The 15,003-nt window shown below is 52.5% G+C and overlaps 7 protein-coding genes; 1 reads left to right on the top strand and 6 right to left on the bottom strand.

Annotated features, from left to right (window-relative positions):
* Positions 1-219: 219 nt before the first annotated feature.
* Positions 220-2,395, bottom strand: GSBLH_T00002248001 (uncharacterized protein; the record flags this gene model as incomplete). XM_013040790.1 has 6 exons in its annotated part: positions 220-280; positions 311-374; positions 405-1,381; positions 1,410-1,875; positions 1,907-2,177; positions 2,208-2,395. 6 exons carry the CDS (start codon positions 2,393-2,395, stop codon positions 231-233), a joined length of 2,016 nt encoding a protein of 671 aa, XP_012896244.1. The 3' UTR covers positions 220-230.
* Positions 2,396-4,098: 1,703 nt separating this feature from the next.
* GSBLH_T00002247001 (uncharacterized protein) lies at positions 4,099-4,869 on the bottom strand (the record flags this gene model as incomplete). XM_013040789.1 has 4 exons in its annotated part: positions 4,658-4,869; positions 4,518-4,617; positions 4,271-4,474; positions 4,099-4,233 (listed from the first exon to the last, which is right to left on the bottom strand). The coding sequence occupies exons 2-4, from the start codon at positions 4,605-4,607 to the stop codon at positions 4,099-4,101; spliced, it is 429 nt and encodes a 142-aa protein (XP_012896243.1). The 5' UTR covers positions 4,608-4,617; positions 4,658-4,869.
* An 828-nt stretch (positions 4,870-5,697) lies between these two features.
* GSBLH_T00002246001 (uncharacterized protein) lies at positions 5,698-7,248 on the bottom strand (the record flags this gene model as incomplete). XM_013040788.1 has 6 exons in its annotated part: positions 7,161-7,248; positions 7,038-7,128; positions 6,972-7,004; positions 6,755-6,938; positions 6,588-6,715; positions 5,698-6,558 (listed from the first exon to the last, which is right to left on the bottom strand). Exons 1-6 carry the CDS (start codon positions 7,235-7,237, stop codon positions 5,698-5,700), a joined length of 1,374 nt encoding a protein of 457 aa, XP_012896242.1. The 5' UTR covers positions 7,238-7,248.
* A 115-nt stretch (positions 7,249-7,363) lies between these two features.
* Positions 7,364-8,461, top strand: GSBLH_T00006417001 (uncharacterized protein; the record flags this gene model as incomplete). Its single annotated transcript, XM_013040787.1, has 6 exons — positions 7,364-7,402; positions 7,434-7,526; positions 7,580-7,699; positions 7,734-7,961; positions 7,996-8,168; positions 8,191-8,461. 6 exons carry the CDS (start codon positions 7,364-7,366, stop codon positions 8,459-8,461), a joined length of 924 nt encoding a protein of 307 aa, XP_012896241.1.
* Positions 8,462-9,562: 1,101 nt separating this feature from the next.
* Positions 9,563-11,090, bottom strand: GSBLH_T00002245001 (uncharacterized protein; the record flags this gene model as incomplete). XM_013040786.1 has 8 exons in its annotated part: positions 9,563-9,819; positions 9,850-10,021; positions 10,051-10,305; positions 10,337-10,591; positions 10,635-10,713; positions 10,753-10,861; positions 10,893-10,982; positions 11,015-11,090. 8 exons carry the CDS (start codon positions 11,088-11,090, stop codon positions 9,581-9,583), a joined length of 1,275 nt encoding a protein of 424 aa, XP_012896240.1. The 3' UTR covers positions 9,563-9,580.
* Positions 11,091-11,270: 180 nt separating this feature from the next.
* Positions 11,271-13,168, bottom strand: GSBLH_T00002244001 (uncharacterized protein; the record flags this gene model as incomplete). XM_013040785.1 has 8 exons in its annotated part: positions 13,132-13,168; positions 13,054-13,097; positions 12,967-13,022; positions 12,736-12,935; positions 12,629-12,705; positions 12,395-12,599; positions 11,832-12,366; positions 11,271-11,800 (listed from the first exon to the last, which is right to left on the bottom strand). The coding sequence occupies exons 2-8, from the start codon at positions 13,089-13,091 to the stop codon at positions 11,271-11,273; spliced, it is 1,641 nt and encodes a 546-aa protein (XP_012896239.1). The 5' UTR covers positions 13,092-13,097; positions 13,132-13,168.
* A 196-nt stretch (positions 13,169-13,364) lies between these two features.
* Positions 13,365-14,749, bottom strand: GSBLH_T00002243001 (uncharacterized protein; the record flags this gene model as incomplete). The annotated part of the gene is made up of 2 exons (XM_013040784.1): positions 13,365-14,256; positions 14,292-14,749. The coding sequence occupies 2 exons, from the start codon at positions 14,747-14,749 to the stop codon at positions 13,365-13,367; spliced, it is 1,350 nt and encodes a 449-aa protein (XP_012896238.1).
* Between the last annotated feature and the right edge of the window lie 254 nt (positions 14,750-15,003).

Raw genomic sequence — 15,003 nt, 5'->3', positions numbered from 1 at the left:
ATTCTCGATTGGGCAAGGCTTTACGAGTCTTCGCATTGAGATATCGTTGCCGAAATGTAACGGTCTGGAGGAAGCTCTATACTTTTAGTTTGCGCTTGATCGGGTTTACAATTGTTTCTGGGAGATGCGCAAGAGGCTAGCACAGCTCCTGAACGAGCGCACAGCCATTCGAGAGGCCATGTTTCCCCGCTGTGTGAAAAAGTGTGAAACAAACAAGCCTTGGAATCACATCAGGACCACTCCGGGTATTTCGTCTTCATCAGTTCGGACAAGCTCATTTCTACTCTTCATTCCACCATTCCACGCGCACTCTTGTCATCATCCTTAATCTCGTAGGGCACATACTCCGACTTCTTCAACTCCGCGATGGCGTCCTACCCTTCACTCCCTCTCTCAATCCGCACCACCAAATTCCCCCACTGTCCGCGCACCGCATCCATCATGGGCGTTCCGTACACGTGCGCCGATCTCCGGAAGGTCCAATGCGTGGACAGCCACGGCTGTGCAGGGCAGTGCTCGAGCCGCGCGATCCACTTTCCGCGCTCCTCGGGCGTGTAGTTGAGGTCGAACCGCTTGCTCTCGTAGCAGGATTCCACGTCGGGCAGCAGCACGCAGCCCTTTCGCTCGTTCGTCAGGCTCAGCGACGGGTCGTTCCCCGCCTGCTTGAACCACATCGCCAGCTGCCCCCACACGTACCCGCTCGGGTAGCTGCGCTGCGCCTGGCACAGCACGCGGTTGCTCTCCGCGATGCGCGCCGCCTCGCTCTGCTCCCGCCAGAACTGCTCCTCGGGCGAGTCCCACGCCTCCCCGCCCACCCACAGGTTTGACCGCGTCGCCGACGAAGATTTGGCGGCAGACGAAGACGACGAAGATTTGGCGGCAGACGAAGATTTGGCGGCAAACGAAGACGAAGACGATTGCGCGGCAGACGAAGATTTGGCGGCAAACGAAGACGACGAAGACGATTGCGCGGCAGACGAAGATGATTGCGCGGCAAACGAAGACGAAGACGATTGCGCGGCAGACGAAGAAGTTTTGGCGGCAGACGAAGAAGGCGAAGAAAAAGAGGCGGGAGAGGGATCCGCGGGCGAAGCGCCCATGGCGGGGGGCGAAGCCATTTTGGCGGGGTTTTGGGCGGCCAGGCGGCAGACGCGCTCCTGCAGCTGCCTGTCGGTCTGGAGCTGCTTATCGACGCGGAGCTTGTACGTCGTCGCGCAGGAGCAGGGCAGATCGTAGCAGTGGAGGGAGATGGGCGCGCCCTTGACGCTGCGGTACTCCGTAGCCACGAAGAACACCGCGGTGTGCAGGTACATCGTCAGCAAATCCGCGGCCGCCTGGTGGCAGCGCCGCTGCGCCGGCAGCGTCAGCAAGCCGTCCCGCACTACATCGAATCGGGGAAACGGGGAAACCCGAGGTCATCTGGAGACGCACCCACTCGAGCGTGGCGGCGTCCCGCGGTTGCTGGAGTGCGCGGTCGAGCGCGGTGAAGAACTGCACCGCGGGGAGATCGGAGATTTCGGCGAGCGCGGCGCGGAGAAGGCGTTTCATCACGGAGTGAGCGCCGAACCACAAGAAGTCCAGGACCTCGGCGTCGGTCAAAAGGCGAAACGGAGGCACGGCTCGGAGTTCCGCGGGTTGCTGGGCGAGGAAGTGCTTGACGCGATCCGCGGTTATGGCCACGTTCTGCAGGCGCGTGGCGAACACGCCGTGCGACTCCAGGCGCAGCGCGGCGTCGGAGGGGTACAGATCGCGGCCCAGACAGTCCTTCATCCCGCGCAGTTCCGCGGGGAGGGACGCTTCTTCGAATTCCATGAAGCGGAGAATCGACGCGATCCATTTCTGCAGCCACGCTGGCGCGCCTTCCAGCATGGAACACTATTCCTCATGAATCGGAGAAACGGAGAACCTTGATGCCGTGCTTGGCCAATCGCCTGGCGTCGTCGTCCGAAACCGCGGAATTGCAGGAATCGAGCAGAACCGCGGTTCTCTTGACGAAGGGAAACCGTTTCGCCATGACCTGCATGAAACTGTTTCCGTCCGCGTAGGAGACGAAAGAACCGCGGCATTGCAGCGAGCCGCAGAGGCACGTGGCCATTTCAAACTCCGTTTTTGATTCGCTGACGCACGCGTAGTCGAAACACAATTCCTCTCCCCACGCGATGGGTCGCAACGCGACGCTAGAGGTGACGCAGTCCCGCGGGGAGCACAGCACGATGGCGAGACGGCCGTTCACGGTTATCGTGGTCGTCGCGCAGTTCGGCGAGCAGGAATGGCTCATCCGACTCCCGAAATTCCCGCGGAAGATGGGGTCGATGTACAGTACATCGTAGCCCCCGCGGGAGTCCGGAGGGCGCTCGAGCATGATGTTGTAGAATTCGGGGAGATTTCCGTCCATCCCAAAATCTTTGAGTTTTTGCTTGAGCAAATCTTGCTTCTCGAACCACGCCCACGGCGGATACACTTCCCCCAAATACCGGCAGATCACCGTGTTGGCGGCAATCCCGCCTTGCCGCGCGCAGATCACCCCCTTCCCCTTCGGGTGCACGTGGAAGTGCGACGGGCCGACATACAGGAACTACAAAATGGAGGCGGGACGACATGCAGACCGCTTGCAGGATCAGCGCGCAGGCGGGAACCGAGATTTCCCGCGCGATCAGCAGGATCAGCGCATTCCTACGCCTCACACGCCTCCCCGCGGGACTACCTCAAGTCATGCGCGACCTCCCGCGGGAGGATGGAAACCGCGGGGAGGAGGCTCTGCTGGATAAAGACTTCGACGAGTTCGTCGGTGACGCCGCTGCGCTTCAAAAGCTTCTGGATCAGATTCCGCGTGTAGCAGTCGATTCCCCAGCTGTCCCGGATCGCCAGGTCCCGGTTCACCTGCAGCTCCTCGCAGCGGCCCAGCTGGTTCCCGCAGGCGGGCGGGCCGCACCGCGGGGAACACGCGAAATTGTGCGCCGCGCAGGGACACGCCGACTCGAAGTGCCAAGTGAGGGGGTTCAGAACCGCGGGGGCGTCGCCGCAGTGGCCGTCGCAGCGGGAGTCGCTAGAGGAAAAGTGGAAACGTGGAAGGACGTGGGGTTGTCGAGCTTGTGGAGCACGGCGCGTTTCTGCGCGTCGGTGAGTTCCTCGAAGGGCTCGTAGTCGCGAAGCGTTTCGTAGCTACGCGCGGCGTAGGCCCCGCGGTGAGAAGCCATGCAGTAGGGCTCGGAGTTGGAGTCGATCTCTTGGAGAATGGTGGCGAGGTCGAGACGCTGCGTGGTGAGTTGGTCGAGCTGAGTGAGAGCGTAGGATACGAGGGATTGAAGGGAAGAAGAAGAAGGAGTAGTAGTAGTAGTAGTAGTTTTAGTTGTTGTTGTTGTTGTAGAAGAAGTAGAAGAAGGAAAGAGATTATGCCTACTAAAAAAGGCGGAAATTTTGGAACGGTCAAAGATGAGGGGCTACGTGTTAGAATTCCTTGAAAATAAAGACTTCTTTGTTGTGAAGACGAGTGGGAATGCTGTCGATCATGGAAAAAACGCTGGGAGGAAGAGAGAGGGATTGCAAAAGAGACAGCGACTCCGCTGACTCCGGTTGGTCGCCTGCTTCGTCCTCTGAAGGCACGTTGTTTGAGAAAAAGTCCAAAAAACTCGCGACAGGCGCGGTTACAAACTTGTCCTCCATTATCCCCTTTAAAAACTCCATATATATTGCTTTCTACATCCTATGCTTCCCGGAAACACAAATTCTACTTCATCTGCAGAAATCAGATGTGGCTTGTGATTCATTATTTCAAACAGCAATACACGCTGCACATCGATTCTCTCCTTCAGTTCATGCCTACTTCTTACAAACAAATACCAACTCTACAATTTCGACTTCCACGTGTATCTCTTGTCCTCCTTCTCCTTTGGAATGTATTCAGTTTTCCTTTTTCTACTCGGCCGCAACACTTTGGCAGGAATCACCGTTTTGCGCTTTGAAAGCTTTATTTTTTTATGCGGCGTAGAATCAATATAGTCTTCGTCCTCCGGCTGCTTCGAACGTGGAGGAGACATCGAAAAAAGGAAAATGTGGTCTCGATCAAACAAACAGACATGCTAAACAACCACAACACAACTATGCAGACGATTCCGTCGCCTGCCGGTCCTTGAAAAAGCGAATGTACTCTTCGGAGGTCAGCAGCGACTTTTGAATATTCATCACATCGGCCACTTTCGGAGCAAACAAAGCGATAAAACCGTCCGTGCGAGGCTAATGCATTACATCGACTCAGCTGCAAGGAATCTACTTTTGTGTTCAATAGCTCGGGCTCTTCCAGCAGACGCAGATTTACTTCTAACAAACGCGCGCGGATGCATGCCGCGATCTTGTAAACTGAACCGTCGTCGCACGTGATTTCGCAGAGAATCGTGCTCTCCTCTACCCAAATGCCGCCCTTTTTGCGTTTTCCAGACACATCATTCTTAACAAGATCACGATGATCCTTTCCTTTCTATAGATTAGTATCATTATTATTGCACAAAATAAGTTGGTACACCAAAAACAACTTTGACGCAACGCTTTCCTTTGGTTATAATGTCATGCCCAAAAGCCAAGCTTACAATGCAGATTGTGTTTGAATGCATGCACACCGATCTAAATGTGATTAGCCATTTACTGCAGTATGCACACATACATATCATTTCCAACTTGACCATTAATCCCAGCGGCAAAGAGCTGTGTGTAGTACCGATCGATCATACAACTCTTGGAAAGTTTAAAATTGTCCAAGTGGATCTCGCTGTACTGCTGTAGCATGTTTTCCCGATTCTTCAAGGACTGGCGGATGGAAGACTGTTCGCGAAGCATTTCCTGGTTTTCTCGATTGCGGCCCAGAACGTCGCCCACATCCAGCGCTTTCGAAATGCTAGAACTGACAAATCCAATAGAAAAGCACTCTCCGTGCGTGAATTTGCACTTATCGCCGTACTGGCACTTTCCAGTCTTCACCCATTCAAAGCAAAGACGAGTCTTGTTAATCTTCTACAAATCACTTCCAGAAAGCAAAAGTATAACATTGGCAGGACGTTTACGTTTGGATCCTTCAATTGGTTGGGCTGGTTCCATTTCCAAACGCGATATTCTGTTTGAAATCATGAGCCATCCCACTTCTTCTTTCTTTCTTTCTTTCTCTCTTTCTTTCTTTCTTTCGATGCTGCAGCTCTCCACGCTCGACCAATCTATTCCTTTCTTCACCCAGTCTCCAACAAACACAGAACAACGCACTATTCAATTCCTGAACTAATTCTTCCACCAATCGGTTCATCATCGCGTATCCTTCTTCCCGAATCTCCACCAGCTCCGCCTTCATCTCCACCACCAGCACGCGGCCGCTCTCCGTCCCCACGAACAGCGACCGTCCATTGTCGCTCCACTGCAGACACGTCAGTCCCCCCGCGGTTCTGCCCAGCTCCGTGGAGCCCACATTCAGCGTGACGACAGGCATCTACATCACAGAACCGCGGTTATCCCACCTCGCGGTCCTGCAGCAAATTCCAGATCTGGAGGGAGTTTCCTTCGATCGCCGCGGCGAAAATCGCGGGATTCACCGGATGCCACTGAACCGCGGTTATGTACGCCGTTCCGGGGGAGAAATGAGCCAATGGCTGCGACGAAACCTATCCCTCAAATCGTGGAAACGTGGAAACCGTGGGTGCCCAGAGAGCGATCTGCCAATCAAAAGAGGCGGTGAGGAGGAGGTTTCTCACCGCGGGAGACTCGGCATTGTGGCGGGTCTGTGTAACCGCGGTTCTGAGCGAAATGGATGAAATCGGTGCGGAGTGGAAGGAAAGTCGTGCGTCCAATGAGAACACGTTGTCTCGGAGCGCGACGACATACACGGAGCCGTCCTCGCAGCCCACCCAGAAGGCGCTCAGTTCCGCGGAAAAGGGGGAAATGGCGGTGGGTAAAATAGGGAACTCGAGGGACTGCGCGTTGAGCGTCTAAAAAATAAGCGTGTTTCGCATGTGCAAAAACCAGGCTGTTCAGATTCACGGTCGCCACGGGGTCGATCACCGCGGTGGGTCCCCACAGCCCCAAAACCCCGTCGCTCGACACGCCCAGCACTCCGCTGAGCGTCGCCGCCTCCACCCACTCCAGTCCCACCAGGCGCAGCGCGCTGCCCTCCAGACTCCCCGACGCCTGCGACAGCGCGCCGCTCCCCGCGGACAGGTCCCACACCGCCACGTGCCCGTTCGCCAGCCCGCCCAGCAGCACGTTTCGGTCCTGCGGGTGGAAGAGTCCCGCGGTTATCCCCTCGGAGGAGCGGAGAAGGCGGTAGGGATGATCGGGGATCGGCGCGTCCCACAGCGCGCAGAACCCCTCGAAGAAACTCCCGGTCGGGGAAACTGGAGAAACTGGGGAAACCGGAGAAACCGGAGAAGCGGCGTAGGTGACGAGGAAGATGGATTTGGAGAAAGGGGAAACCCGAATGGAGGTAACCGGGTGATCCGAGACCGAATCATCGATGAAACTCCGCGAGAGAGTGAGCAATTCCCGCGATTTGGAAGAGTGCGACTGGGAGTCGATGTATTCGTTCTGGGGTTAACGGGAAGCGCGGGGAAAACCATGAAATCGTAGGCTTCCAATTGGCCCAAGGCGCGTTCGACGATTCCCACGGAAGAGCAAATCGTGGCGACGTCCAGATTCTCTTTGATCTGCGAGAGGCCGGCGGCGTTGTCCAGAACGTTGATTTCTAAAAAGAATTAGCGAATGGTTAAGAGGAAGAACGAACTTTTCTTGATGGCGGTGATTGTGTTCGGAGGGGTGCGAGGGGGTTCGGGAATAGGGGAGACGGGGGTTGGTTCTTCTTTTTCTTCTATGAGGGGGGCAGGCGAGGTGAACTCGAGGCTTGTTTGAACGCTCTTCTCATAGCGTTCGATGTGGGAGGTTTGAGCATCTGAAGGTGCGATTCTTGACTATTTGATAGAAAAGAGTGCATCCTATCTTACTTCTGCGTATCCATCTTCATTTTCTTGAATTGACTATCCTGTTAGAAACTCTAGGTTGGGATCTACCTGTTGCGTATGTGCAGGCTCATTTTGATTCTTTAAAATCTGCTCAACAAAGCTGTCAATCGTTTCAGAATCAATATCGCCTCGAACTCTCCTAGATTATTACAAACAGCCAAAAAAATGTACGAGCGACGCTTTTCACGAAGACGGCGTAATTCCTCAAGCCGCTGCTTCTTTTCTTCAATTGTAGTCGATAAGTCCATTCAAAAGAAATGGAGTTCAAGGATTCTTTGAAAAAAAACTATATTAGACAAAATTGTAGAAATGAGGAAGTTATCATTTCAAAAGGAGAGATGTATTAAAATCACACTTACACTCACAATCGACTGATGAGTTCCGAACCAAAGAGAAGAAAGCTAAATTCATCTGTATATAGCAATAATAATGCATTTAGCATAGAACCAGTCCAATCCAACGACCACTTTTGGACATGGTTGTAAAGGCGTGTTTGTGACATGCGACCGAAACAAAGAAAGCTTGGCTGTAAAAGAGGTATATCGATTACTGGAAGATGTGAGCGTTTTAATGTTTTTGCTCATTTGTAGTATATTGATTCTCGAAAAGATCCCCTTGAATTACAAAAGGAAGAAACTACCGATTTGGATGCTGAATTAGCAGAGTTGGAGAGAAAAGACAAACCGAGACAGTTTACACGCCTGGATCTTGTTTGATTATCACAAAAATGGTGTGAGAATGTAGGGAATGAAAGGGATCGCCTTTGTTCAAATCCTTGATGAGACCATTGACCCGGTGGCTGCCATTCAGTATATTTTCCACAAAGCAGTTGAGACAAACAGCAGTCTCTCTCGTTTTGCAGCTCGTGTCATTCCGATTCAGCGAACGTGCTACGCGCATGAGGAGGAAGTGATCGCTATGCTTAAGGAGATGATCCCCGCGGTTTTCAACGACTCCACAAAGGGTCAATCGGTAGATATCCGCGGTTCTTCTTTCACACAAATAGTGGTTCATGCAGATCAAGCGTCGGAACAATAACACATTCGATAAAGAGCTTTTGATTCGCTCCATCGCGCCGCTCATCGACGAGAAATCGAATCCCGTGGCGCTGCGCGAGGGAGACATTTGCATTCACGTGGATATCGACAAGGGCGTGTGCGGTGCCGCGATTATTCCCGCGTATTCCTCGCTAAACAAGTAGGAAAGGGCGGGAAAAGACATTCAGTCTGAGTTTGCGGACGTTGCTTCGATCGGAAAACGAGCAAAACGAGGCGAATGAAAGCAGTAAATTGAATCAAAACCCGTCCAAAGCGAAGGCGACGGGGAAGGAAGAAAAAGCAGCGGCGTCGATGATCGATCGGCTGGATGGAGACTGGAAATGCGGCGCTGTGAGTGAAGGGTGCGGATTTCATTGCGTAGTGCAATGCGCCGAACTTTGCAAAGCAGGATGTTTGTTGGAAGTGCCAGCATGATCGCCGAGAGAAAGGAGAATAAAGTGGAATGGGTCTTTGTTTGTATCTTTGTTTGTTGGAAATAATAATAATAATAATAATAATAATAATAATAATGATGATGATGATGATGATTGCTAGGATTCGAAAAGCGTGTTGGAATAAGTAGATCAAACGTATTGTGGATTCAATGATAAAACGATCGATGAAGGAGTATTACAATCAATAAATGAATCAGTAAATCGATGAATCAAGTAGTAGATGCGTTCATAAATCAAAAGATGAATGAATGAATGAATGAATGAATGAATGATTCAATCAATGATTCCAGTACCAACAGATCGTTCAACACACACCGACCGTAAAAAACAAACACTCCTCATTTCAACCCTCTCATCTTTACTTCATCTTCGCAAAAAAGCCCTTTCGCTTCTCGTTCATTCCCACGCGAACACGGGAAATCAGACTGTCGTTGCGGAACACGCTGTGCAACCCCACCAACAGCACGAAGAACAGATTGAACACGAAGAAGAACGACATATAGCGGAAGTTCAGCAACACTGTCAATCCCGTGACTACCATGAACACGCGATCCAATACCTACACGCTGCAGTACCCAGAACAATGCAGGAAGGAGTGATACGGTAATCACCGATGATAAAAGGACGAGGAACAACCACGAACGGAATGCTGGATGTGAAACAGAAGGGAAAGAGGCTACAGCCATAGAAGCGCAATGCAGAAATCGAGCATAGCAAAGAGCGGAGATGACATGCTTCACATGCATAAAGAAAAAAAGGATTTACGCGATAATGACCAACATGCAGGCATAGAGCGCAAGATAGTTCATTCGGTAGTAAATGAGGTTGTTGCTCACGCGGTCTTCCAAGTTGCTCATTTCGGGCACGTTGAACTTTTCGAAACACTCGTCGAGCGCAACCTACATCAGAATACATAGAAAAGCACCTACAAACTTTCCCCATCCCCAGGTATTCACAGTATTCCACAAATCCAAAATCCCTAAAAATCACTTCACCGTAGGAATCGGGTACAAGGATCATATTCGTTTTCGGGAATAATATCCTGCACCATGTGAATCAACGTGTGTACAACAAAAAAGTAGAACAGACACAACTCACTTCAAGCACTAAAAGGCTCCACATCCGCACGCTCGTCCTTCGCATTCCTCGACAACGCCAAAAAGTCTCGGTACGGCGCATCGGGTTTCACCATGTCCAGATCAAACCATTTGAATCTGTACCCCGTTTCCATCTTCCCCACTCCATTATGCGGCACCTTCACGAACAATTTCTGCGTCCACGGACGGTACTCGGGGCTCTCGTGCTTCTGCTGGCACGGCAGTTTCCGCTGCGCGTCCTCTACTCGTCAGTTTCCCCGCGGGAATCCACCCAGCCGCGTCTTCTCCGTTTCCACCGTCTTCCAGTCGGGTCCTTCCGGCCGTCGGATCGCGCACGTGACCGAGTTCCACAGTTTCCTCGATTCGAAGGGGCCTTGCCGCGGGATTTCCAGCACTTTCTTCGGCAGCACGGGGAGTTTCGTCACGTCGAGGAAGAGTTCCTCCTAGAATGCAAACCTCCCCGCGGTAATACGTTCTCCCCCGCGGGACCGGCGAGGTAGAAGGCGGAGTCCCAGTGACCGCGGAGGCGGTGGATGGGTGTGCCGTTGTGGTAGATAACCGCGGTGACGCGGTTGTAGTCGCCGCCGAAGAGCGGTTTTCCATGGAATTCGATGTCGGCCTTGAAGCCGGTCTGCGCGCAGTGGAGAGAAAGCTTGTCGATGAGCTGCATGCGCAGCGTGCCGATGAACAGACCCGTCCCTGCGAACGCGGGGATCATCGTGGAATACTATTCCGTGGGGGGGAGAGAGAGGGACTACGACTTCGCCGAACCGCGGGAAAAAGACCTCGATGTTGCCCAGCATGGAGCCGCAGGCGCTGTTCCCCGTGAAGTGCGACTTGGTCCAGATGTACCCGTTCGCGCAGTAGCCCTGCTTCTGGTTCTCCAGGTAGAACGCGGACACGGGCGGGTGGTGGCTCACCTGCTCGGCCACGTAGCTCACGCGGCTGGCGCCCGTGTCCACGATGCAGGAAAAGGTCTCGCCGATGATGGGGTTGTAGGGCTTCTTGCAACCCTGCACGGTGAGAGGAGGATGGAGAGAGCAGAGAAAAACGTACATGAGTTTTGTAGTGCCAGCTGGAGAGGTACCATTTTAAGATGCACATGAAACGCTTGTATGGATCGTCACCCTGGACTCTACACATGAGATTATGCACAATGATGAGATGAGAGTACTCAGGGGCGTCCAGCAAATCAACGTGCATCAACATATCGCCCAAATGCTCCAACAAAGATCGAGGAGCAAGGAAAAACACAGGAATCAGTACTCGAGTCAAGTCCTGCCCTAAGGTTCAGAAGCTGTCTTTCTTTTCTACCAGGCTTGAGAGATTTCAAAATGTGCATGAAGAGACTTGGCTGCACGTAGGGCTCACCCGTAATCTCTCCTCCTCGGGTATTCTCGGGATCTACACCCTCACGTAAAATGGACCACTCCTACCCTCCACGGTGTATTTTGTATAGTCAATACCACCAGAAAGGTCAGGGAACGTGGGTTGTTGAACTTGCTCAGCCATGAGTACAAACTAAATTCACGTTGAGAAACGAGCTCTCCACATATTCTCTACTCCGCCTACTTTGCTTATGGGCCTCTAAGCAGAAGAATAGTGTCTTCTTCATGAGGATCGGGAGTTTCGTTTCAATTCCTTTGCTTTCCTTTGCTAACGAACCACCATCGCGTGCATCCAACAAACACCTCAATTCTCTCCAGCCTCCTTGCGCTGTTTCAAGGTCTCCAGGACCTCCGTCAGAGCCTTCTCGCTCTGCTCCATCAGCTTCTCGCATTCCGCGAGCACTTCGGTCTTGAACGCTTCGTCCTTGACGTCGCCCAGGTTGATCAGCACGTTCTGGTAGCATCCCCAGATTCCCGTCTCCAGACACTTCGCTCCTACCTGCAGATCGGACATCGACTTGATGTTTCCGATCTTCGCCATGCCGGTCATGAACGGCCACGCCTTGCACGCCGTGCGCATTCCCTGCAGCGGGACCTGCACGGCGGTCTTGAGTCCTTCCTGCATGGCGGTCTCTCTGCGCTCGATCTCCTCGGGCGTTTTCTTGGGGAGTTTCATGGCGTCCATGTAGGCGTTGAACGCGTTGGTGTCGCGATCAATCATGGGGATCATCTCCCGCATGAGCTCGTCGAGGTTCTTGATGAGCACGCGCATCTGCATGTCGAGGTGTTCGAACTTGCGGATTCCGTAGGTCATCCATCCCACCATGGCTCCCACTACGCTTCGCTTCCTCCCCTCCGCGCCTACGTCCGATGCCCATCGAGCTCACCAGCGACGACGCCGACCCGCCGCCCGGCGCCGCCGTGCGCGAGCCCAGCACCTCGACGAACTGGCGCACGGAGAGCGACGCCAGCGGCTCGTCGGGCTGGTCCTCGACCATGTACTCGATGATGGTCTTGCGCGGGTCGAAGGGCTTCACCGAGTTGAGGCCCAGGCGCTGCGCGACCAGCATGATCTTCTGCTTCTCCTCGAGGATGAACAGGTTCTCCTTGCGGATGTAGTAGTCCGCCACTTGCAGAATGGACTCCAGGTTGATCAGGCCCACGATCTCGCCGCCGCACAGCGAGATGTTCAGCGCGCGCGCGTCCTTCTCGCACTCCTCGTACACCTGGTGCATGTTCGTCACGTGGTAGTCCGTCAGATTGCAGCTGATCTGCGCCATTTCGTACTCCTCCACGTACCACCCGATCGCCTTCAGCTCCTGCAGCCGGCCCGGCTCGTTCGGTCCGCGGCCCGCCGTGCGCACGTTCAGCGCCAGCCGGTGCGCCTGCTGCTTCGTGCCCTACCTCGCAGACCGCCTCCGGGCCTACCAGCACGTTGATGTTGAACGCGATCAGCAGCTTGCGCGCGCCGCACACCGTCGCGCCCCAGCGCGGAATGAACTTCGCCGGACCGAAGTCAGGCTCCCACTCCTTCGTCACGATGCGCTCCGCCACCTTCTCGTACTCGCCCGCACGGATCTGAGGAAGCGTGTGGCGGTACGCGCCCTTCGTCTCCGCGTACTCGTACATGTAGCTGAAATCGAACGCACACGCTATTCGTACATGGGAATGCCCAGCTCCTCGCTCGCGCGACGGGCAAACTCGCGGGACACCTCCACACAGTCCTCCATCGTCACTCCCTAGGCTTCGACCGGATACGCAAGGCATACGCTGATAGGAATGAAGGGGCACACATCGCAGGCTCCCATACGAGGGTGCTCTCCGTGGTGCTTGGTCATGTCGATCAACTGATAAGCGACACGGCAAGCGTTCAGTGCTCCCTCAATCACAGACTTCTTGTTACCCACGAACGTATACACGGTTCTGTTGGTCGAAGCGCCAGGATCCACATCCAAAACCGTGCAGCCCGCTAAAATTGATTGCAAATTCAAAATCAGTACGGGTGTTGCGCATAGCATTTGCAATAGCCTCAATCACCTCCTTGTCTCTTCCCTCACTACGATCTGAAGATTCAGATCCAAATCTACCTGAAATTAGGAACACACTCCACGACTTCTCTCACCATAATGCTCTCGGAATCAATATAAAAAAACAATTTGGAGAACTATGGAAACTGGAGAAACTCGAAGTTGGGAAACAGAGAATTGGCAAAAAAAAGGGAAAAAAGTGCTCAAACTGGGGATCGAACCCAAGACCTTCGCGTTATTAGCACGACGCTCTAACCAGCTGAGCTATTCGAGCTCTGAATAGGAACTTAATGAATACTACAAAACATTTACAATCCTTGGTGTTTTGACTTTATAGGAAATAAAAGCAAATAATCACGATACTCTTGCTATTAACAAACATTACAAACCACATCTATCACATCAATTCCTAAAAGATTCAATCCTTGACGCATTACTTTTTCTGCAGCCATAATAAGGAGTAACCGGCTATTTTGCTCAGGAGTTCCGATTACACGGCAATCTCTATAGAATGCATTCAACGAAATACAAAGGTCATAGAGGTACTTGCACAGAACATTGGGCATTAAATCCTTCGCTACCTTCTCGACTGCGTCATTGAAACGCAGAATGGAGCACGCAAGGCTCCACTCGGAACGATGCGACAAAGAAATGTTTCCACACTCTCTAAATCCGTTTAGATCCATGTTCGCTTTGCGCAGAATGGACATACACCGCGCGTGCGTGTATTGCAAGTAGACATTCGTGTCTCCCTCCGGCGAAAGCATCCGATCGAAGCTGAAAACATAATCGGACAATCGATTCTGGCGAAGATCAAAGTACTTCACGCCCCCAATTCCCAGCTGGGTGGCTGTCTGGACGATTGCCTCCTCCTCCGAGAGATTGCTCAGCCCGCTCTCCACGCGCTGCCTCAAAATCGCGGTCGCTCGTTCACAGGCCTCGTCCAGGAGATCCGTCAATCGGACATTCTTCCCTGACCGGGTTTTGAACTTCTTCTTGTCCTTTCCTTGCACCAGGCCGAACGCAACGTGGTCCAGGCGAGTCTTCTGTGCCCAGCCAGCTTTTCGCCCAGCCTCGAACAGCTGCTGGAAGTGGAGCGACTGCCCGGAGTCCACGACGTAAATGATCCAGTCGGCTTTGGTGACAAGAGTGCGGTACTTGAGTGCCATCAAATCGGTAGAATCATAGCCAAACCCTCCGTCTTTCTTTTGGATGATCAGAGGGACATCGAAGTTGGGCACGAACATCACTTTGGATCCTTCTCTATAGAATATTGGCTCTGTCTCTCTAGTTCCTACTGGTCGGTGAGAAGGTTCTTCGACTCGAGTTCTTTGACTAATTCAGGAAGAAAAGGGTTATAGAACGATTCTCCCTGTGTTTTCAGGCGAGGGTCGATTCCAAGACGCTGGTAAATTGTTTGATACATTTGGCATGATAAAGCACACAACTGCTTCCATACTGATAGTTCCCATGGCTCGCCCTTTTGCAAATTCACCACCTCTTGATGAGAGTGGAGTCGAAATGTGGGATCCTCGTCAAATCGGACTTTAGCAGCTCGGTACAGCGCTGTTAGATCTTCAATTGATAAGGAATTCCCGTTTGAGGAGTTGATCTCTTTTAGGTAACACAGCAACATTCCAAATTGGGTTCCCCAATCTCCAATATGATTAATACGAATCACGTCGTGCTTACAATACTCTAGAACACGGGAAAGACAATCGCCTAAAAGAGTGCTGCGTAAGTGACCAACATGCATATCTTTTGCAATATTAGGACTACTATAATCCACTATCACACGGGTTTTCTCCATTGGAGGAGGTGGTACTCCTTCCTTCAACAGAGCGTAAATACTGCTTGATACCCATGACGGGTTAAGAAAAAGGTTTATAAAGCCAGGTCCAGATACTTCCGCCTTACTGATAATATCATTATCTATGTCTCAGATAAAAAACACGAAACAAACTTGGAATAGAGGAGATAATAGACTGAGCAATATCTCTAGGGTTATTT

The sequence above is a fragment of the Blastocystis hominis genome (genome assembly GCF_000151665.1).
Source record: "Blastocystis hominis, Singapore isolate B (sub-type 7) whole genome shotgun sequence assembly, scaffold_18".
Classification (NCBI taxonomy): Eukaryota; class Bigyra; order Opalinata; family Blastocystidae; genus Blastocystis; species Blastocystis hominis.
Note: the sequence above shows the minus strand (reverse complement) of the source record. Positions and strands in the feature narration are given on the sequence as shown.